The following is a 24672-nucleotide window of genomic DNA, read 5'->3' as shown; positions in this document are numbered from 1 at the left end:
ACCCCATGCTCCACTCATTAAGAGCTTCACAGAGAAATGACAGGAGGCTGGCTGGTGAGGGATGAGGAAGCCAGGGAAGGAACAAGGAACTGGAGTTAGGTATGAAAAAAAACAGTAGAAAAAAGGAAAGAGAAAGGAACTGGTAAAGAGAAAGATGAAAAAGTGAAAGGAGCCGTAAGAGGAATCACGTTTCTCTGCAGAGAAATCAGAAACATAAAGCTCTAAATATAAGTCCTTAGGAATTCACAGATACATGTTGTGTTTCCCTTTCAGCTCTAAAATTCTATACTTCTACCAAATGCCACATTTCCCCTCTTTATATTTCACTGTGATCCCATGGCAACAAAAGATTTTCCTCAGCTACCCAAGGGTTTAGGCTGTAAAGTGCCTGCACTACACAGTAAAAGTAAGTTCTTGCATTAGTTATCCAAGTTGTTTGAAATGAGGAAGCACATTTTCAGCTCGTATCTCCCTTTTTATCAGCAAATAGTAATTTAAAGCCATTTGCCCTGGCTATGGTTCCCGGGTGACAGACTATGGCCTATTAAAATTAATCCTGACGGAAGATCCTTGCTGCTTTCTCCAAGCCCATTCAGGCCATTGGTTTATGAACAGGATGAACAGACGGCCCATCCCAGAGGGCTTGAGGGAGGAAGCATGTTAAAATGGCTGCCTGCATCTTTGTTTGCTCAGCTGCCTGCAAAAACTAGGACTAAGGGAAATGGGATTAATCAAGGGGGCAGCTGCCCATGGGAAAAAAAAAATACAAAGACTGTGGTGAGAAAATCTCAGCCAAGTGAGGTTCAAGTTGAAGGAAAAGAACCATGTTCTCTTAATACCGTCACATGGCTGAAGTGTTGTTTAGTGATAAATCTCCCATTTCAGGTCACCACTGTGTTTTATGATCTTGATAGTGTGGGAAGACATAATTTTTAAATGTTTGGTACTCTGAAATTTCATGTAAGTTTACTTTTTAATTAGCAAATTTAATAAAGATTGTTGGTTAGATATGTGACCAACTGAATTGTGATTGAATAATAAAACTTCACAAGATTTTTTAATATGAATACACTCACAAACTGGTAAAAAGAAATCCTTGAAAGAGCACATGATCTTTGGCACAGGCGATATAGACATTGTAGCTAAGGTCTCACCTCTCAGTTTAAGACATAAAATCTTGAACAAGATTAAAAATACGTTCCCCTCCCCTTATTTTCCTTCCCTTTGACACAGTGAGTAAAATTGCACCAATAAGAAGATTATTTGGTGAACAAGATCTTCCTTTGAGAACAGAAATGATCAATTAGTCATTTACATGGGAGTATTAATTGGTTCCAAAAGGCTTCCTCCTAACAGCCTAGCTGAGGAGATGACCTATACTCAAAGAGTGAAATTTGTTTAGAAGGGAAAGGGAGAAAATGGAGGGAATTTTGAGTAATCTGAGAAGAAGAACACATGAGAGAGACTACTGTATCAGTGAGTTTAGGATACTAGGAAAACCCCAGACTACCTTATCGCCAGGATTTGGAAAGCAGGTAGGGCAGGAAAGTAAGAAGATACCAAAGCCAAACTTTGCTTAGAATTGATTCAAATTATATGCTGGAGGCCAGAGTGTCCTACAGTTAAATGGGCCTTGCTGAAGATTTTTCATAAAATATTCAGTACAACATATTAAGTCTGGTTATAAAAAGTATTCAATTCATAAAATATCAGATAAACTATGTTTACACTTCCTTTGTGCTTGAGGAAAGACAGTTTGAACATATATTTATGAGAAAAGAGCAAAGGAGTGAGGGAGGTAATTTGCAAAGTCACTACAGGATGAGATTTCATAAGATCCTTTCAGGTTTCACTAGGGAGGTAATTGTCCCTTTAATGGAGGGAAAAAACTGATTTCTGCTACAGCGTCAGCACACCATGGCTCTCCCATTCAGAGCCCATGAATGAAAGAAACCAGTCATCAGCAGCAGGCTAGAGTGAGAGAAAACCAACAAACCCCTCCCCTCTCACTAGACCTAGCCAGAGTCAGTGTCTGGTCACCTTTAATTTCTATCCTACATGAGAGAGAACACAGCTCTGAAAATTATCAACAGTAGGGAGATGGAGAGGAGTAAGGGATGCCTATGAAATATATAGTTAGAAGACTTACTCAGAAAAAAATTCCTCCTTAATTTTCTTCCCAAATATTGGGAGAAGAGAATAGTCAAGCATAGTGTATAGGACAATAACGGTAATCCAGATCAGAGAACAAAGGTGGTGGTGGCAAAATTTGTCAACTCTCAACAATGTTTTTATGAGGCAGGGTTTATGTACCACTAACTTTGTGGCAAGTCAGTTAACTCTTCTGAACCTCAGCTTCCTCCTGCTTAAAATGAGAGTATTGAACCAAAGTCCAAGAGGCCTCTCAACACTTAAATTATATGATTCTAGGATGATGAATGTTATAATACATTCTTTGGCAACATCTGCATCTATTTAAGCTCATAAATGCTGAGAAGAAATATTTGGTATGCAGTCAAACCAGGAAGCAAGTAGCTCCCTTTAAATAAATGCTCACCCAACACTGCTGGAGCTCCAGGCTTATCAGCCTTTGCCGGACTCCCATAGATGTGCTTATCTTACAGCCCTGGATAATGTTTCCCATCACCTAGATTTGTTGGGCTTCATTTAATTTTTATATCTAACGGATGACAGCTCTGAGTAATTTAAAATTGTTTATAAGGTTTAAAAAAGTGAAGTTGTCAAAATACTAGAAGACAAGCAAACTATTAAGAATGATGTGGAAGGGGCATCACTTCAAGCAAACCGAAGAAAGAGTTACTCTGAAGGAACAAATATCTTCTTCATAATATGCAGAGAAAAACATTAGGTAACATAAATCGGGGGAGCAAATTGTGGGTCTCTGGCCATATTCAAACCACAGACGGGTGTGCTTAGCAGCACAGTGTTTTGCACACTAACAAATTTGAGTGACTTTAGGATAGGCATGTTCTTATAGCCCAGGAAAGCATCTGCTCCCACCAGCTACTGGCCCCATTATCCTACCCTTCTCACCTGTAGGCAAACTTCTTGGGTACCAGGGCATTTGAGTTTGGGTGTGGAAGGCAAACACCAAGCCCAACTCTTTTTTTCTGAGGCTGCAATTAATACCATGGAAACTTCCTAGATTACTAATAGAAGATACACACCTGTATACACTAGTATACTATATATACTACTATATACAGAATATATGTACTATATACAGAAGATATATACTTGTATATAATAGAAGATATATACTATACATACTAGTAGAAGATATATACTATGTATAGAAAAGCATTCTTTACCTCTAAATCTCAAAGTTTTTATAGGGCCTGCTGTGTTTTAAGAATCCTTGCAAAAAAATAAAAACTTTCAAATTTAAAACAATTTTAAAAAGAATCCTCACAAACGGTTCTCAGATAATGTTCCTACAGATTATAAACTACATCAATTTACAACTTTTTTTAGTATCAAGTATAAAAATTAAATTTTATTTTCATTTCTACCTTAGCACACCCTTCTATAAAGACTCAGTCTTTTTGGAGGAAATAATTTCTTTGTGTTATAGTCAGACTAATAGGTGCTCTAGTCAAATGTTATCATCCTGCCATTTGAAACAATTCCTAAAGAATTGTTTGCAACCAAAAAAATATGAATTTTATGATTATCATAGAAAAAATTAGTATCTTTACAACTATATTTTATGCTCTAAATTTGATATTGGGAATTTTTAACAAAAAAAGGATCAGCTTGAGATAGCCCTATTTTCCCTCCCTTTAGCCACACAAAAATGTTTACATAAACTTGTGGGTACCATAAGGATATTTTAGTTTAAGCTTGGGCTACAAAATGATCAGTTAAGTTTTGTTTTGTTTGGTTTTGTTTTGTTTTTTTCAGTCTGAGCGTGTTTTGTTTGGGAGGTAGCAAGTTAAGAGGACAGGGGAGAATTAAAATATTTGCAAGATGTCATTAATCTCCAGCAAGAGCCTAGAGTTGTTTTTTTTCCCCCCACTTCATTTCAGAACTAATCCAGCTTTCTGTTATTTGGCTCAGAAAAGTCTTAAATCTGTAACAAGAGAGTAACTTCCTGTTCTCAAGAGTATGACTGCCAAAGAAAACATTTACAAGAAAAGTCCCAGGGCCAAAAAATTGCCTACTAATTATTTCTCAACCGCCCTCCCACCCCTAAATCAGGAAGGTGAATCCTGTAAACACTCTATGTTAAAACCTGAAAAATTAAGAAAAAAACCGTCATGAACTGTTTGCCATTTATTTATAATTTATTGCATTCAGATTACATCAAGTTTATGGCCCTTGGGCACAAATGAATGTTTCTTATAATATTTTGTTCAGAATTCCACAAAGATTATACTTTACCTTTACTGAAATACGCTATGGAAGTTTTCCCAGTACCTTTCCAGCTAAGGAAGAGAAGAGCAGTCAGTGACCTCCAGAAACCAACCTAGGTGTGCCCAGCATGGGCTATAGTGTTGCTGGGAGCTGGCCTGACACAGAAAGAGTTTGGTGTTATCCTTGGTGACCTGTCTATTCAGTGCAATGCAGCCCCAAGGAAAATCCCAACAGCCCTTTTGTAGAAATCCACAGATTATAAAATTCACATAGAAACGCAAAGGACCTGGAATAGCCCAACCAACTTTGAAACACATAACTAGGGAGCCTATACTACCTGACTTCATGGCCGATGATAAAGCTACAGCAAACAAGACAGCTAGTATTAGTGTCAAGATAAGTAACTAGATCAATATAACAGTACAGAGAGTACAGAAATAGATTCATGCACATATGGCCAATTGATTTTCAACAATGGTACAAGGGCAATTCAGTGGAAAATGGGTAGTCTTTTCAACAAATGGTGCTTAAACAATGAGATATCCTCATGCAAAAACCAAAAGCAATTATATTTTTCACACCATGTGTTAGTTATCTAATCCTGCCTAATGATTTACCTTAAGCTTTAGCAGCAGTCTCCTTCTGGTCTCTTTGCTTCAGTTCTCTCTTTTTAGAAACTCATCTTTAGTCTCCCTTTTAGGTCTCTCCTTCTGTGACAAAGTAAAATAGATCATTCTTAAATTCATATCTAAAGGAGATAGTTTATTTAATCTCCTGTTTATCCAGTGACATTTCCCCCACTCTGCACAATCCCACTCACTAGCATTCATTAAGTCTTTGTCCAATAAGAAGAAATTCCTGGGCTTGCAAATATTCTTGGTGCAATTTTGCCTTCCAATAATTACAAGTAATAGTAGCAGGTGTCGATTATTGGCATGTCTCTGATGTACTACTAGGAAATTTTTTCCATGCTGTCCCATGATCTGTGCAGCAAGCCTGTGGGTGCTGGGTGCGGGGTGGGTTGCAATTCCATTTACTTCATAGGCAAAGCTGCATCCAGGGGCATGGAGCCACAGAATGCTGCAGCGACCTGACCAAGTGGGTATTGTGATTTAACGGCAGACCTGGGACTGATTCCAGGCCTCCCACCTGTGTTCTGAAATCAGACAGGTCTGGATGGTTTCAGACAATTTTCACATCTTTTTGAGTTTCAATTTCCTTATCCGTGAAATGGTGGTAATAACATCCTCCAGGCAGGACTGTTGTAAAGACTCAATGTCTGTGTGCTGTGTCCAGCTCAGTAACTCCTGGTATCCTTTACTTCCCCCAAGCTGAGGCTCTTTCTGGAATACTCTTCATTTGTAGATTTCTTCATGTTTATCAAGGTTTGCAATGGTTTCCCTCCAAAACACTAGTGTGCCTCTTATGGGAAACTACTCCTGAAGAGTTTATGTTGCCGGAGAGACAACAACTGGACAGGAAGATTGGTCATGAGATGTAAGAATAAAGAAGGGGCTGAAAATAAGTTCCCCTGGGATTCAGAGATGGGACAGATCAGGAAGGCCTGGACTTGCTGGAAAAGATTTTGGAGAGGGCGAGGGTCTCGAGATGCATGTCTTTGTCTTCCCAGCACCTGTCATGTGCTGGGTGAACTAACCTAGCCCTCTCAGTCTGGCTGTCAAGAAAAGCACCATCGCCTAGTGGGGCCTGAGCCAGGAATCCTGCCCTTCCTGTCACCCTCACTCCTTGCCCAGGTGACCACCCTAGAGTTCCTAGAGCAGGCAGATGGCATTCACTGGGGAGAAGGAGAGTGTTTAGAGTGGACACATGGACCAACTCAGCGTTCAGCCTTGGTTGGTGCACCCTCCAAGCACTTCCCAAATGCTGATCCTCTCTCCCAGGCTGTCCCTGAAAGAGAGGGCATGCCCCACTCACAGTTGAACCACATCTTAGTCACGTGGCCTGAGTGGCAGGCTCTTGGTGATGGCTCACTAAACAGCAGGTCTTCTCTGAATCCCAGATCCTGAAGGACACTTGCTCCTTCTAAGCCCACCCTGTTTCCTGTTGGCTGCCAGGCACTCTCTGGGCCCTAGAAACACCTCCAGGCCCGCAGCTCACACCTACATGTCCATGAGTTCTCACACCCACAGGTCTTACGCTGAAGGAACTTTGTTCACCACCTGTTTTGGGACAGGTCTGCCTAAAGAAATGGAGTATATAACTGCCTAAAGTTATATCCTCCATTTCTCATTTCTCATTCCTCATGTTGGCAAAGGGGTAAGGAAGTCACATTCTCAGCCTGTTATTGAGAATTTCAATGGATTCAAATTTCCACAGGCCATAGTGGGCCATATGCACCAAAAGGCTTAAAGTGTGCATACATTTTGACCAACCAATTCCTCTTCTAGGAATTTATCCTAAGAAAATAAGCAAGCAAGCATACAAAAACGTGTGCACAAGATTGTTCATCAGAGGACTGCTGAAAAAATGTAAAGACAACATCCAAAATTCCGACACTAAGGAATGGGTCAAATAAATCATGGGACATCAAAAAATGGAATCCAATTACCTATAAGAAGCAATGGTGTAGATTATATATATATCATATATATACTTTTTGCTTACTTTATATATATAGGTTTATATATATATAACATATATATACTTTTGCTTATTTTATATGTATATATAAAGCAAGTATTATAAAGTATATATATAAAGTAAGCAAACTTACTATATTTATAAAATAAATATATATATATATACACACACACACATATAAAGTAAGCAAACAGTGGCTACAAAAGTATGTAATGATAATAGGTAGCATCTATTAGGTGCTGCTTATGTGCCCAGCACTATTCTAAGAACTGTGCAGGCATTATTTACTCTTCACACCGACCCCATTAGGAAAGAACTCTCACAGTTCCCATTTTACAGGTTTGTGACTTACCCACATGCACACTTGTGACTAAGATCAGGTAGCTGAGTGTTCCCACGTTCTTAAAAATCACATGATTTTGCTTGTCAGTATAGGGTCATATTTGTTTTAAAAACAAAATAAGTGGGGTGTGTACGTGTGTGCACGTGTGCACGTGTGCGCGCACGCGCGCATGTATGTGTGTGTGTGTGTGTGTGTGTGTGTGTGTGTGTGTTTCAAAAGCCTGGAAGGAGTGGAATGAAAATATTAACTGGAAGCATTATTATAGGATATTATTTTTATTTTTTAAAAATCCTTTACATACACTGCTGCTTTCCCTTTCAGTGAGATAAATTTACTAGGAAATGTTAGAGTTCATTCTCCCAATTTTACACAATATCCCTGCTCATAAAGAGGTTGATGAAGGTCACTTTTTTAGATGGAGGGTTGGGGTGCACTAGAGTTCAGGTTCACAAAGGATCTGGAAGGATCGTCTCTCAGTTTCTTTCAGTTTCAGTCTGTATAATTTAGGAACTCTCTGTAATAGTCTTCTTGAGTACCTCAAATCATGCTTAGAATTTTCCATATGTTGAGGACATAATTTAAAATACAAAGGCCCAAGCTGTAGAACGATCCCTGGTATTCTTTAAATTTAAAATTACTCAGTTTTTCTTTTCCTTGCTTCTTTTAAGAGAGAGAGAGAAAGAAGTGAATGTGGAAGTGTTGGCAGAGTAGTTGTCATTTCTCCCTTGGTCTCATTACAATTGACATTTTTTAAGTCATTGCATTTCACTTAGAAACTGCTTCCAGACCAACCAGTTTCTCCAGGGGGATGGGCTCCCAGGGCCCTCTGCCTCTCTCTGAGTCCAGCTTCCTTATCTCCTAGTCCTAAGGGCAGCTTTTTCCCTAAGCGCTCCTTCTTGATGGCTGCCAAAGAGCATGGTTTCTTGCTGCTAGAACAACTCCAATGGTGACAGTCAACCAGCAGTCAGCAGTGCGCTAAAACAAACCTCCAGAATGACAGCAGTCACTGCTATGTGCCTGGCAGTGCCCAGTCCCTCTTTGGGAATAACCTCATATGGCACTCACATCAGCCTATCAAGTAGGTGTGATGATCCCAGGTTTTTAAAGGATGAAACTAATATTCAGAGAGCTTTGATGATGTGCCCAACGTCCCACAGACAGTGTTTAAACACAGGCTCCCAAATGCACATTCTCCTCTTGGCACTATTTTCTGATTCACAGTGATTTATCTTCCTGAGTTGCTTTGCTTTCTTTCTTTCTTTTTTCTTTGTTTTTTGAAAGTGGAGACAGTAAGGGGTGGGAGGTTTGAGGAAAGTTTTAAAAGTAAAGTCTATTTTTGTACTTTGTGATCATTAATGTATCTTACCTTTTCCACATGGTGGATTACCTAAATAAATTTCAGGAATTAAAAAGACATAGGCTTCCTACCCCCTGCAACACACACACACACACACACACACACACACACACACACACACACACACGAGTCAATCTTATGGCTTACAGATGCTTCTATGGATTGTACTGTCTGAAAGATCATGTGATCTGACTTTGACACTCATTCTACATGGTCATGGATGAAACACAGAGCCAACATTAGTAGAACAAAATAGATGGTATTTATTAAACATATGTGACATAGTTTATAATATCAAAGTAGAGCATGCATGAACAGATTATTCATTGAACAAAAACACCAATCGATACTGAAAACATTAAATGATTAAATGTCCGTGACATATAAAATTCTCCTAATGTGAGAAGAAAAAAACAATCACAAGTTGAATAAATACAGTGATTTCAGCTGGTCCAGTGAAGGCATAAGGCACAAATTAAACCAAGAGACTAGTGCATGGGAATGAAGCTTGTCTGGCCCAAACAAGTCTCTAACTGCGGCTCCTATGACCCTGCACAGATGCTTGGGACCCGGAGGAAAGAGCATTTGCAGGCCGGGACCCTCCTCTCCAGGTTCAAGTTTAGCTGGGTGCCCATGCTCCTTGTGGACAGGCCTCTCTGTTCCAGAGAAACACAGCCTCTAATACTTTTATGGGTAAACAAAACCTTCATGCCCTATCAAACGATCCTGGCATGAATAACATGAAACTTCAAATTAATGTCCTTTTCTCTCCCAACCAAAGTCTGGCAAGTAAAATAAATAGTTAGGGAATCCTCCTGATAGGATTTCAGTGTCTACAAAGAAAACAAATCATGACACAGTATAGCAGGGTATGCTGGGTGGGTGTTTGAAATGTGACCTTGTCTCTTACCTGCGCCTCCACCTTCACTTTCCTTCCTGTCTTAGAAGCGGATCAGAGCCTCAGCGATTTCCATTCTGGCTTACACTGTGTATAGGGGAAACAACAGTCACCCTTCCCAAAGGATTTCAAGCCACAGGGTTCCAGAGCGTTTGTCCATCTGTAAAAAGTGCGTGTCTCCGAGTGCCTAAGTTAGAGTTTTCTTCATAGTTAACTCCAGTACTCTTGTGTATGGGGTGTAGTTCCTAGAAGGCATCACAATTTCACGAGTCCTGCCTGTTTGGCTGAGAAATGAGAAAAGGCAGGTCAGGAAAATTAAACAAAACCCCCATATGCTTCACATGGTAAGAAAACTCTAGAAAATGGTGTTTAAGCACTTAAAAAGACTACAATAATGCACCTTAATATTTCACTTAAACATTACAAATGAGCCCTGCAATGGACTTAATGTTCCCCCAAATTCATAGGTTGAAATCCTAACCCCCAAGGTGATATATTAGGAGATGGGGTCTTTGGGAGGTGATGGGGTCTTGAGGATGGAGCCCTCATGAATGGGATTAGTGCCCTTATAAAAGAGGCCCAGAAAGATTCATCATCCCTTCTGCTTTGTGAGGACACAGCAAGAAAACACCATCCATGAACCAGAAAGCAAGCCCTCACCAGACACTGGATCTGCTGGCACCTTGGTCTTAGACATCCCAGCCTCCAGAACAGTGAGAAATAAATTTCTGTTGCTTATAAGCTAACTAGTTTATGGCACTTTGTTATGGCAGCCTGAACAGACTATGACAGATTAAAAATAAAAAGTTATTTTTAGCAACCTGTAAAAGTTATACTAGGCATCCAGGGTTCAGAAAAATATGAAACATGCATTCACGGGACTCATCACCTGGTGGGAAAGATACGTACATAAATAATTTTCATGTACTGTGTTAGGAACTATAATAAAGACATAAAAGCTGTGCTGGTTATTCTTCGTCTGCCATTCAGACCTACTCTCCCTCTTTTCCACCCCACTCTGTGCCCAGGAAGGTCAGCATCAAGGGGCTCCCTTGCCCTCCAAATTCAGTTCCTTTTGGCTTACTGCAGGAGATCAGGGAATGAGAGGACAAAGAGGTCAGAATATTTGTCCCCTCCCAGACAGGGTGCAGCTTGGTAGCTGGGGGCATCCCTCTACCAGGGCCCATAGCGACAGTTCCCCCGCTTGCTCTCTTCCCCTGGCTTTCTCCCCTGCCTCCTCAGGGAAGGGAGGTAACTGCTTCCAATGCTGGTAGCTCCAGAGCTGGCCACTGTCTTTTGTTTACTTCCCTTAAAGTTGCCCAAACATCCACAACAGTCCCTTCATTTAGCTCTCAAGCCTCCCTTCCCACCATGACCTGAACAATATACGCATGGACACATGATGGGAAAACTGAGGGCAGAACAATGTAGTGCCACCGAGAAATTCACATCTGGAGATTCACAGAGAGAAGGTGAATCCTGAGGGATGCCCGGCATTCATCAAGTGGGCAAAGAGGGGATGAGAACTCCAGGAGGAAGAGACAGTATGTGCAAGGCAGAGATGGGAGAGCACACAGTTTACGGATGTGGAAATGCAAACTGTGTGCTCCTTTAGAATGACTGGAACAAAGAGTTCACAACGGAGAGTGGCAGAAGATGAGACCTGGTGGAGAAAGGTCCCATGCACCTGGCTAAGGAGTTCAGGAGTGAGCAGGGAACCAGAGAAGGTTTTTAAGGAGAGCCATGATCTGCTCATATTTTTTTTCTAGCAAGATTCCACTGATACCATTGAGCGTTGACTAGGGAAGGATTATTCTGAAGGCAGGTCAGTTGAAAATTCTTGCTCTTTAGGAGGAGGAAGAGAGATCATGAGAACTTGAACTCTAATGGAAGCACTGGAAAGGAAGTGGCAGGGAAAGGTTAGAGAGTTATTTGGGAGGTATAATTAACAGGACTGGGTGACTAAGACATCTTATTTCTTTTTCCTCCTAGACACATAACTTGACTACATTTCCCAGCTTCTCTTGCCATTAGGTGGGCCATGTGACCACGCAGGCAAAAAATGACTTCTACTACTTTCGGGTTTAACCCATTAGAATGTTCTACATAATCCGCCATGTGCTCTCTCTCAATTCCCTTTTATGTACAGCATACAGGTGGAGAACTCAGGAGGACTCCAAAGCTCAGGCAGCGTCTCTGGATGGAGGAATTCCTGGGTTCCTGAAAAACTGTGTGGAGTGGAACCTATACCAAACTGCCCTAAACCATGACAAGGGAAATTAACCTTTACCATGCTAAGCCACAGAGATATGTGGGTTCTTTCAAACAGCAGCTGCATTCCTTAACCCAACCAACGCAATAACAAAATGTGTAAATGAAGCCTAAGAGTCAAACCCTTTCCCCTAACTTCCCACATCCAGTCATTCACCAGGTGATAGAGGATGTATCAAAAGCATGGCAGGGGGTATATTTTAAACTTTGCATGTCTCCCCTCAGGAGATTCTCCATGTTCTCCACCCTATCCCCATATATACCATGAACATTACTATTACAGAGGCTTCTGACACTTCCGTAGCATCTTTTTGTTTTGTTTTGTTTGTTTTTGTTAGACCAAGTTTCTATTGCCCAGGCTGGAGTACAGTGGCGTGATCTCGACACATTGCAACCTTCACCTCCCAGGCTCAAGGAATTCTCCTGCCTCAGCCTCCCAAGTAGCTGGGATCACAGGTATATGCCACTACCACCCAGCTAATTTTTGTGTTTTTAGTAGAGATGGAGTTTCACCATGCTGACCAGGCTGGTCTTGGACTCCTGACCTCAAAGGAGCCACTTGACTCAGTCTCAAAAAGTGCTGGGATAATAGGCATGAGCCACAGCGCCCAGCGTCTATAGCATTTTGTTGCACTTGTTGGTCTACACATTTGTGTCCACTCCTAGGTATAATTTCTTTAAGAGTGAAAACCACATCTCCATCATCTCCATGAATCCAGCAGCTCACAGAGGCCAGCCACAGAGCTATTATCCCACAGAGCTATTACTTTGGATTACAAAGGAAACCAAAGGTTGGAGGAGTTTCAAGAAGTAAGTGGTCCCAGTGTCAACTGCCACAGAGGGCAATCCATGGGACCCGGTGATCCAAGAGTCCCTAGTGACCTGACCAGGCAGTTTAGTGGAGTGCCAGGGGCAGAAGCCAGATGGCAATTTGTGCCAACTCCTGTGAAAATTCCACATAATAGAAACAGTCCCTAGTGACAATATCCTGAAAGCCCATAAAATGCAGAAATATTTATAAAGGTGAACCTTGTAGAGTTCAAAAACCAGCTCTCATATCCTAATCTTTTAAAAAAGAAGTGGGATATTTTATTTCGTTGATTACTAGGAAACAACAGGATTTCAAGAACACAAATGACCTCAACCACAAAACTGAAACGCAACCCTTTGCCTGAACACATTTAGGCTATTGTTAACCTTTTATTAATTCATAAAGGGGCAGTTCCCCTGGGGAAACAGCAGAATCAGCAAAAAATGCTTTGACAAAAAGTTACTTTGTGTTCTGGTCTTTGCAACAGAAATATGAAAACACAAGCATTTTAAAGCACTTACTATGTGCTGAGCACTTATGACCCAGGGAATATTTTTCATCAAATTGCACCTATTAAGACTTAGTTGATGAGTTTGCTGGAAACCAAGTTTCACTATAGGGCAGGAGAAAGAAAAATCACTTTTCTTTGGGTTTCTTTTTACTTTTCTTTGTAAATGAAGGCACTTGTTCTCAATGGCTTTCATTAACGTATATAAACTTTTCAAACCAAAATCCTGAGTCTTTACGTACATACATGTGTGCGTTTGAAAACCCCTGAACTCACCGTGAGTCCCCTCTCACCTTTTCCCTTTCTTTCTCTCTTTATGAGGACATCCTTGGTCACTAGAAATTTATGGAACACGAAGCTTAGATGAAGGAGGGGAAGGATTTGAGGAAGAGAAAGTGAGGCAGAGATACGGTACTGAGTAGATAGACAGTCTCAGGCAGGCTGGCAGCAGGGGAATGGGAAAGCATGAGGCAAGTCATGAAGGAAAAGCACAGCAGTTTGAGTGAGTGAGTCAAGGAGCAAAGTAATTCTCTGGCTCAGAAGTGACTGCAATATACCAAGCTTAGGTAACTGGGAGAGCAGTGGCTGTAGCAACAGAAATATGAAAATGTGGGCACTTTAACTGGACATTCTACGCCTGTTACTGCACTTAATCCTCTGAACAAGCTTCCAAGGGGACTGCCACCAAAATCTTCCTTTTCAAGATGGGAAGGAAGGTTCTGACCCTCCTTGACAATCAAGGAGGATAGGAATTTGCCAAAGTTGCAGATGCAGCAGGAGGCAGACCCTGGACCCAAACCCAGGTCTAACTTCCAAGCCAGTATTCTTACTCACTCTTCAGAGGAGTGACTTTGAAGAAAGAGATGGCGCACTCGGCCATGCAATGGTAAGTGTGAAGACCAAGCGGACGCCAGCTGGGAGTGCCCAGAAGGCTGTGGGGAACAAGGACTTGCAGTCAAGAGAAAGCTTCACAGTTCCTTTCTCTCCTTGCTCCCCAGAGCCACAGAAAGGAGAGGTGACACTGTAAGACTGCGTACAATCTTTGCAGGAAGTACTGGACCAAGGAACCAAGATAGAGTCATGTGGACTACCATGGTAAGGATCTTGGAGGAGGAAAATTAGCCATCAAAGAAGCTGGAGAAGCTGGAGATAGGGGGAGAATCAGGAAAGAAAGTCCTGCAATAGTAAGAAACAGGCTGAGGAATCCTTCCTTTCTTCTTAGGAAGGATTTTCAAATGCTACAGGGAGATAGCTCCAGTCAACAAATATTGAGCGCCTAGTATGTGCCAAGCACTGCTCTAAGGAGGCCCCAGGGAGAATGCAATTAGTGAAATAGAGGAGAATCCCTGCCCTCATGGAGCTCACATTCTAGTGAGGAGAGAGAGAGAGAACACACATACACACACACACACACACACAGACACAAAGGTAAAACATAAGCAGGAATCACTTCATCCAAGGCCATTATTAAATAAATGAATCAGGATAATATGATTATTTGATCACCTGCCTACGTTCCTCACTTAATATATATCTTTCACTTATTCACTCAACAAATGTTTATTGAGCATAACTAAATGCAATTTTTTTCCATGCAAGACAAAAAAACTAGAGCAGCTCTAAGTCAAACATTATTAGCAGTAGCACATCATGTAACACTTGCAGTTGTACAGACGAGTGGGTAGGAGACACCATGCTATTCTATAATGAGACAAGTGCCCCATGCCTGTAACACACTCAGGTCTTAGCTGACAGAAACCTTATCAATCACTGGGCCTTCCAGAGTTTTATGCAGTGTCTAGAGGGGGTTTCAAGCCACTGAGAGTTTTACTGAAGAGCCCAATGCATACTGAAACACTATATACTTGATTAGGCTAGCAATCCGTTTCATAAAATCAATAATTACCACCAATAAAAATTAAGTTAGGCTGGGGACGGTGGCTCACGCCTGTAATCCCAGCACTTTGGGAGGCCAAGGCGGGTGGATCACGAGGTCAGGAGTTAAAGACCAGCCAGGCCAATACGGTGAAACCCCGTCTCCACTAAAAATACAAAAATAGGAAAAGAAAAAATTAAGTTAATGAAATTATCTTAGCATACTCAAATTTATTTATATTTCATACAGTGCTCTACATAGAAAATCAGAGTTTGGGTTTAGTAATGATAATAATAATAGCTATTAATTATTAAGTGCTTAACTCCAGTTCAATTACCACACTAAAAGGCTTTATTTTTTATTTCTATTTATTTATTTATTTTGAGACAGAGTCTTGCCCTGTCACCTAGGCCCAGGCTGAGTACAATGGCATGATCTTGGCTCACTGCAACCTCCACCTCCCAGGTTCAAGCAATTCTCTCTCAGCCTCCTGAGTAGCTGGGATTACAGGTGCATGCCGCCACACCCATCAGATTTTTTTTTTTATAGATATAGGGTTTCACCAAGTTGTTCAGGCTGGTCTCAAACTCCTAAGCTCAGGCAATCCACCCGCCTCAACCTCCCAAAGTGCTAGGATTACAGGTGTGAGCTACCATGCCTGGCCTACTTTTTATTTCCCTTTTTTTTTTTTTTTTTTTTTTTTAAGAGAGTTAAGTTCTTGCTATGCTGATTAGGCTAGTCTCAAACTCCTAGCTTCAAGTAATCCTCCTGCCTTGGCCTCCCAAAGTGCTGAGAATGCAGGCATGACCCACCATGCCCAGCCCCTAAATGCTTTATATACATGTTTTCATTGAATCTTCAAAGCAACCCAATGAGGTTTGATATTATCCTCTTCATTCCCATTTTAAAGATGAAAGAGTCAAGACTTTAGGAAGATGAAATAACTTGCCCAAGGCTGTGCTCAGCTAGCAGCTGGCTGGGCAGGGAACTGGGCAGCCTGAGCCTCCCTGACTGTCCCACACTGATGAATTCATTGTAGGAGATGAGCAGGGAGCAGGAACAAAACACTTCTGCGTAATTGAGGCTTCATTCAATGCTTGTTTTGGTCTAAAACATTCCAGAGGAAAAAAAATCTAAAAAATGTTCTGAGCAGTAACATGGACTTTTTTATTAGATATAAATTTGAAGTCCAAGTACAAACCAGGAATTTTGTTAGAACACACACACCACTGTTTAGTAACTCTGTGTATATTATATAATTTTAAACTCCATATATACTGCACCAAGACTGAAGAAAACCTGTTTCTAATTCTGGCTCTGTGGCTTCTAGAGAATCACTTGGTCTCTCTGAGCCTCAATTCTGGTATTCATAAAATATGGGGATTAAGTAGATTGGGAGTTCCAATTTGTTTTTGTCCACAGAAATTTTATTCAAACAGAATCTTACTTGGAATCCAACCAACAAAACGCTGACTTTCTCAGGTTGTTTTGGGGAGGAAGCAGGGTCCCAGGAGCCATCCCCTCACTAACCTTCCTCACCTCCTGGGCATACTGAGGCCTCTCCAGGAGCCCCAGCTCAGAGTCAGGCAGTTCCAGGAAGCGCAGGTGGAAGGTCACTGCCCTGAGTTACCTAAAGGTTCCGGGCTCCTCCCCACCCAGACTTGCCTGGCGCCTGTCACATAGTAGGCACTTAATAAATATTTGCGAGGAAATGAATGAAATATTATTCTGCCTTTTCGGAAACACGAATATGTAGTTTTCATTTCCTCTGCTGATTGACCCAGGTAGTTAAACTGCTAAGATGGATCCTGGGGGAAACCAAATGTTACATTTATGGAAAAGCTGCTCTTAGATACTGAAGTGGCTTCCAAGTTCACCATGGCCATAAGTTAAGGGTCTGTCAGCACTTCCATTATGAAAACCGCTTTGTGGTTTCATAACTTAGCCATAAAAGTTTGCTTCAGGCTATACTTGGGCATACAAATTGAAAAGCTTGTTTTAAGCCAAAATGTGGGAAATAGAAAACAAACAATTTATTGGTTTCAGACATAGTTTTGTACATGTCTTAGCCAAACAAGATTTATTATTTGGGCAATTAGAGTGGACTAGGCCACTTGGCTTTTGAAAAATAAAAAAGGGGGAAATGGCCAAATTATTTATATTTCAAAAAGGTCTCTGAACACAATTCATCATTCTTTTTGGTTATATTTTCATCATGTACTTTGTACCACATGATGATGAGATCCAGAGTCTATTTAGACATATATTCCATATTTTCTGTTAATTATGTCGGAATGATATAAATGCCTTTTTACTAGAAGGCAAGTAATGTAAATGAGGACACTGTTAAACAAAGAGCCTAACGCTGCCTATGGAAAATTCTTTGAGAATGGCAAGTGATTCATTTTAATTAAGAAAAATAACAATACCAGTAACAAATTAAAAGGAGTCAAATCATCGACTTTACATGTCGAGAAACTCAGGCTCCAGTGAAGAACCTGTCTGAAGGCATCCTGCCACTGGCTGGTAAGACAAGACCCAGGTATTCCACACCCCGGCTTAGTGATCAGCTCTTCACTGCTTCCCAACAGCTATCACCACTCAAGATTCCAGGATTCATCATCTTGATAGACTACTCTGTCCAGCAAAGCGCACACAAGTGCCCCTGTCCACACAAGAATCCACCCTCCTGCACACAGGACACGAGGCATCTTTTGGCTTTGATTACCTAAATCACAAGTCACATGTCATTAGCATCTTTGCTGTAAACTTGTTTTAAGCCCTCTTTAGGCTGGGCACAGCTGTGAGCGCCTAGAAATGGAGAGTTAGTTATCAAAGGCAGGTTACTGGATTACAGGCTGTAATGTCACCAGGAAGAGACACAGGCATGGGAGCAGCCTAACAATGAACAGGTCAGTTTTTTAGCTCAGGAATGTAACTGAGCAAACCAGGTTAGAGTTATCACATATTTGCTGATGACTCAAGCAGATCAGGTGTTTATGAACTGAATCCAACGCTTGACAGTGCCCTGTTACCGTACCGAGGAACAGACGAGTTTTGTTCAAGGTTTAGATCCTCCCTCTTGTATATCACTAAAGCACCTTGGATGCCCCTTTCACACTGTTATATATGTCTGCGCACATACCTGTCTCTCCCTCCAGACTGTACTCTGGGGCGGGAACCAAATCTCATTGCTCTCTGTATCATAAGTCTGGCACAGTGAAGGTACTAACAGCATTTATTGAATGAAGGAAGGAAGGATGAAAGACATGCATGCACTCACTGACAGGGCCCATCTCTCTCTGAATGGCTTCCCCAGGTCTCTCCTTTGCTGCCCCCTCCACCCTGCACAATGCCCCCATTTCTACAGAAACCAGTCAACCCCCTCAACAGCCACCACTTGGCTTTGCAGAAATTTTTTTTTTTTTTTTCCTGAGACGGAGTTTCGCTCTTGTTACCCAGGCTGGAGTGCAATGGCGCGATCTCAGCTCACCACAACCTCTGCCTCCTGGGTTCAGGCAATTCTCCTGTCTCAGCCTCCTGAGTAGCTGAGATTACAGGCACACGCCACTATGCCCAGCTAATTTTTTGTATTTTTAGTAGAGACAGGGTTTCACCATGTTGACCAGGATGGTCTTGATCTCTTGACCTCGTGATCCACCCGCCTTGGCCTCCCAAAGTGCTGGGATTACAGGCTTGAGCCACCGCGCCCAGCCCCTATGCAGAAATATTTTTGATAGGAAGAATGTTAAGAACAGCCCAGTAAAGTATTTTCTCCAGCCAAAGAGGAATCTGAATTAAAAAATCCCCAGGAAATTTCTAAATACCTGGGTAGAAGATCACAGCCCACTCCAATCTCTCGGGTTTCCACTTCGGTCTTGGCCTGGGTTTCTATTAAATAGTCCAGCCTACTTTGTAGTTCATTATTCTGGAGACAAGAAAAAAAAAAGTACTTTCAGTAAGTCAAATATGTCCCCCCACAAATATTCATGATACAATTTATATGTATTACCTGATTTCGCCCCATGATATGGGCAACTATCACAATGTATTTAAAGAGCATCACTTAAACAATAGGCGTTGAAGAAATAGATTGATAGAATCCATACAAATGGCTTTCTATGCATGTACAGACCTGTGCATCCAATTTTACATAAATGAAAACAAAATATTGCGATCTATGTTAAAACCTGCTTTTTTCAACCACCAATTCATTGTAGCTATTTTTCCATCTTCATTTGTTTTCTTTTTGTGTCAACAAACTAGTTTAATTCATTAATAGTACTTCATTGTATGGATACATTATTTAACTAGTCCCTATCGATGCGCATTCACATATTTATCACGTTTTTGCCATCATAAATAAGGTGCAGCCCAACTTTTAACACCTCCTTATTAAACTATAAAATGACTAAGTCTGTTAATTTAATTTAGTGGGAAATACCTCTATAACTTAATTAGTATTTCATAGGTGTGGAAAATTCAGAATCTCACACATATAAAGTAGAACAGGCTCCTTGGGATTAAAATTAGCATTCTGAATAGTTTTTTTCCTTTCCGGCCAGAGCCATACATTACATGGGTTAAAGATTAGATCCTCAGCAACTGGAAATTTGCCTCATGAGGGAAATGAAGGACAAAGAAGCAAGAGATACTGAAATGAAAATAGATAAAGAAGTTGAAGATACTGAAATAAAAACAGATGAAGTGCTAGTGCCTGAAATCTGAAGTGCAAAAACACCAAAAAAAAAAATTTTTTTCAGAAAGTAGTTACAGTGGTTATCTCTGTGTACTGAGATTTTGAAATGCTTTTTTAAAAAGTCCTTCTACATATTTTCCAGTAACGCTAGACTAAATGTTCATGAAACAATGATCATATCTATCTTCCTAGTTGTACTTCTCAAAGCGTGGCATGCAGCCGATGCAAGATAAATATTTGCTGAATAAATAAATTTATAAATGGTTTTACAATGAGCATTTTATTTGCCTAACTAGAAATGAAAGCATTTGTTCAAGTTGGAGCTGAAGCTGAGGCACTATTCCAAGACATTAGATAACACGAGAAAGTTTAAAAGTTCTATAGAGACAGAAGCTCATTTATTTTAAAAGAGAGAATGTGGGTTACACATTCAGTAGCTCCTGCTTTGAAAGGTTGATACCAAGGAGCAAAGTATCAGTTCTTGTGAAACCCCATGTTCTGTACAATGTAAAGGACTATGAATCCCGTCCGATAAATAAGAAATGGTGTAAAAGAAGAAAATGCTTTCCAGATTCCTCAGCAGATGACACGCTATGACAAATTTATGGGCTCTGAATCTATCACCTGATCCCCAGTATGGAAGAATGGTGCTGGCTTTTTGCCAGAGAGTCATCAGCATACACACACACACACACACACACACACACACACACACACACAAATGCACTCGCACACACACGCACAGTGGTGGGGAGAGAGAGAGAGGAGAGAGAAAGAGTGCACACACACGTGAGAGAGAGTGCTTCTCCATCAATATTTGAACTCTCCAATTTATAAAGAAAGAGAAAGGCAGAAGAGGCCTGCCTTTGCTGGATGCTCCAGTAATCCCATCGCCTTATCCCTTCTTAGTGTAAAGACTTTAATTATGAGGATTTCACAGCGTGCTGGGTCTAACACCTATAGGTAGGGAACCTAAAAGACAAGTTAGCAAATAAGCCCCAACTGATACACAGTGAATAGTGGACAAGTGGCCCCAAATCCTTTGTTCTATTTCATGGGAACTCTGTATGTTTACAACAAACACCCAAAGAAACATAGAAATAAAAAATGTAGATGCATGAGAATATAATATAATCTGTAGAAAAATTGTTATGTATCTACCATATCTATCAGGCAATGACATTAGGTGGGGGGAGAGTTAGAAGTCAAAGAAATATGGCATTATTTGCAACCCTTGAGGAGCTCGGTCTTGTGGGGATGCAGATAACTGAGAAGCAAATAACAGAACAATGTGCTAAGTAACATTATGGAGGACCCACAGAATTATTAAGAGGGAACTCAGAGGGACATCTGACTCAAAATGGGGAGAAGGGGTGGGTTTCTGGAGTTAGGCAAGGGAAAGAGAGTAAGAAAAAGCAAAAGGGGATAAGTATCCCAGAACTGTGGAAACACACAGGTTTGAGAAAAGGCACATTACTGCATTACACAGGTGTGCAGAAGTTAGTTACGAGAGGCTACATATGCCACTACGGTTAAGTTCAAACCAATCTTATAATAGCAAGGTCAGCACCAGAATTTCTTTCAATCACCTGGCTCCCAAGTTGGATTGGAGGGAAATAAGACTAAAGGCAGTAGGAAGGCCACTGCAATTATTCAGCTCAATGAGTGGGGGCTGCACTTGCAGTAGAGTGTGCGCTCAACATACTGGTCCTGCTGCAAGTCAGAGCTATACATTCTGGATAACAGATTAAAAGCAACTAACGAGGTCTCTAGGGAACTGAACAAAGGCAAGTTTTGGAGATGAGGTGAAACCTGAAGAACAAGGCAAGCAGTTCTCTGTATTCTCTGTGTTTTGTTTATTATTTTTCTTTTTCTGTCAGCTTTGCCCTGAGAGCAGCACAGCCATGGTGGTGGCAGTACAGATATAGTGAAAACCTAACAGAAAGACCATCTTTCTGGTAGAAGAAACCAGGAGGAGTAGAAGGAGGCCAGGGCTACTAACATTAGGAGAGAAGACAAAAGAGGAGAGTCAGAGTAGTAGGGAAACACTAAATTCTTGTACATAGACTCAGCTCAAGTGTCTGGTAGACCATTGAACCATGCACGTCTGGAGAAAACTGAAAGAAGCTTGCAGCTAATGTTTAAAGAACTGAACTGAGATCTGCCATCACCTATCACAGACAAGCAGGTTGTAGCTGGGTCTAGCTAAATTCATTGCCTTTTAAAACAAAACCCAACAAAGCACTCACAATGTCCAGCTTATAATCCAAAATTATGTGCCATATAAAGAGTCAAGAACATATTACCCATTCCTAAGGGAAAAGAGAATCAACAGACACCAATTCTGATATAACTCAGATGTTGAAATTTTCAGACAAAGACTTTAATGCAGCCATCATAACAATGATCAGTGACACAAAGAAAAATATGCTTACAATTAAAGAAGTAGTAAAAAAAAAATCAGCAGAAAATATAAAAAAGAACTAAATGGACATTTTAGAACAGGAAAGTACAATACCTGAATTTTTTTTAAAAGTCAGTAAATGGACTTAAGACTGAAGATGACAAATGAACAAGTCAGTAAACTTGAATATTCATTACTGGAAATTATCCAATTGAAAGTAGAGAAATAAAAGGCTGAAAACAATAAATGGGGCACTGCAGAACTGTGAAACAGCCTGAAAAACCTAACAAGGAATTTTTGAACCAAAGAAAGAGAGGAGAGAAAAACTAAACCAGAAAAATTATTTTAAAACATAGTAGCTGAAAACTCCCCAAATTTCGTGAAAGACATAACTTTACAACTTCAAGAAGTTCAGCAATCCCCAAACAGGATAAATTCAAAGAGAAACACATCACAGTCAAAAACTTCTGAAAACCACAAATGAAGAAAAATCTTGAAAGCAACCTGTTACATACAGGGGCAAAATCATCTGCATTACACAGATATCCCATTAAAAACCATGGAAAGCAGAAACGATGAGTACTGAGATAAATAAACTATCAACTTAGAGCTCTACATCTTTCAATAACAAAGGTTAAATAAAGACCTTACTTTCAAATAAGAAAAACTAAGAGAATGTTTTACCACCTGGCCTGCACTGCACAAAATTCTAAATAACAGTTCTTCAGGCTGAAGAGAGATGACATCAGAGAAAAACTCAGATCATCAGAAATAGAGTATATATGAAAGAATCTAGGTTCTCTTAATTGCTTTAAAATACATACGACTGTTAAAGCAAAAATGTTAACAATGTATCATGGTTTTAGAATGTATATAGATACAATACATATGACAATTATAACCGCAGGCACAGGGGTAAATGAATCCATATCATTCCAAGATTTCTACATTTTACAAGAAATAGTATAATATTATCTCTAGGTGGACAGTGAACAGCTAATGATGTATACTGCAATACCCAGAGTAACCACTAACATATTAGAGAAAAGAGACACAGCAAAAATGCCAACGGGTAAATTAAATTGGCATTTTAAAAAATTGAAATAATCCAAAAGAAGGCAAAAAGGAGGAACAAAAAAGCAAGCAAGCAACATAAGCAAAACCAACCTGAAGAAACAAACAGAAAACAAATAATGAAAAGGTAGATCTAAATCCAACCATATCAATATAATGAAATATGAGTAAACTATATATTCCAATTAAATGGCAGAGACTATAACAATGCATAAAAAGGCAACTCCCGGCTGGGTGCAGTGGCTCATGCCTGTAGTCCCAGCATCTTGGGAGGCCGAGGTGGGCAGATCATGAGGTCAGGAGTTCAAGACTTGCCTGGCCGGTGAAACCCCATCTCTACTAAAAATACAAAAATTAGCTGGGCATGGTGGCAGGCACCTGTAGTCCCAGCTGCTCAGGAGGCTGAGGCAGAGGAATTGCTTGAGCCAGGGAGGCGGAGGTTGCAGGGAGCGTAGATCACGCCATTGCACTCCAGCCTGGGCGACAGAACAAGACTCTGCTCAAACAAAACAAAACAAGTCCAACTATTGTCTATAAGAGATGTACTTTAAATACAGAAATACAAATCAGGTGAAAATTAAGTGGCTGGAATAAGATTACCACGTAAACAGTAAATGTAACAGGGTAGGAATGGCTCCAATTAATATCACTTAAAATAGATGTTAAGACAAACAGTATTAACAAAAGAAGTGAGCAACATTTCATATTGTAAAGATCAATTCGTCATCAAGACATAACAAAAATGTGTATGTACCTAGTAACAGAGCTTCAAAATACATAAAGTAAAAACGAAGAACAAGACAGTCTAAAACCATGGTGAGGGATTATAACACCCTTCAGCAATTGATAGGACAATTAGACAAAATCCAAGAAAAATATCAGTTATCTAAACAACAACATCAACCATCTAAACCCAATTGGTATTTGTAGAACGTATACAATAGCAAGATATTTTTTTCACAAAAATTTAATTGAAACTATATGCTGAGCCATAAAGTAAGTCTCAATAAATTAAAACCATACAAGCTGTGTTCTCTGACTATAACAATATTAAATTAGAAATAAAAAATAAGATATCAATGAAAATTTCAACTATTTGGAAATTAACCTTCTTCTAAATAATCCATAAATCAAAGAAAAATGTCAAGGGAAATTAGAAAACATTTTGAACTGGATGATAATAAAAATACAGTATATCAAAGCTTGTGGGATGCAGCTGAAACAGAGATTAAAAGGACATTTATAGCTTTAAATGTTTATACTGAACAAGAAGGAAGGCCTAAAATCAATGACCTAAGTTCTATCTCAAGCAGCAAGAAAAAGAAGAACAAAGTAATCCCAAAATAAGTAGAAGGAGGGAAGTAACGAACATCAGGGCAAAAGTCAATAAAACATACCATAGGCACACCATGGTGGGAACCACCAAAGCCAAAATCTTTTTAAATTATTTTTA

The 24672-nt window shown here is 40.2% G+C and overlaps 1 protein-coding gene across 2 annotated transcripts in view; it reads right to left on the bottom strand.

Moving 5' to 3' along the window:
• Positions 1 to 8917: 8917 nt before the first annotated feature.
• Positions 8918 to 24672, bottom strand: part of MYZAP (myocardial zonula adherens protein) — a 94553-nt gene continuing 78798 nt past the window's right edge. For both annotated transcript variants that reach the window (XM_039468876.1, XM_074393830.1), the window contains 2 exons: positions 18870 to 18970; positions 8918 to 9860 (listed from right to left, as the gene is read on the bottom strand). In XM_039468876.1, coding sequence (XP_039324810.1) covers positions 9764 to 9860; positions 18870 to 18970 — 198 coding nt within the window. In that variant the 3' untranslated portion in view covers positions 8918 to 9763. The remainder of the gene's footprint in view (positions 9861 to 18869; positions 18971 to 24672) is intronic.

This window comes from Saimiri boliviensis, chromosome 2, assembly GCF_048565385.1.
Source record: "Saimiri boliviensis isolate mSaiBol1 chromosome 2, mSaiBol1.pri, whole genome shotgun sequence".
Lineage (NCBI taxonomy): Eukaryota > Metazoa > Chordata > Mammalia > Primates > Cebidae > Saimiri > Saimiri boliviensis.
The sequence above is the reverse complement of the archived record's forward strand: the minus strand, read 5'-3'. Positions and strand labels throughout refer to the sequence as shown.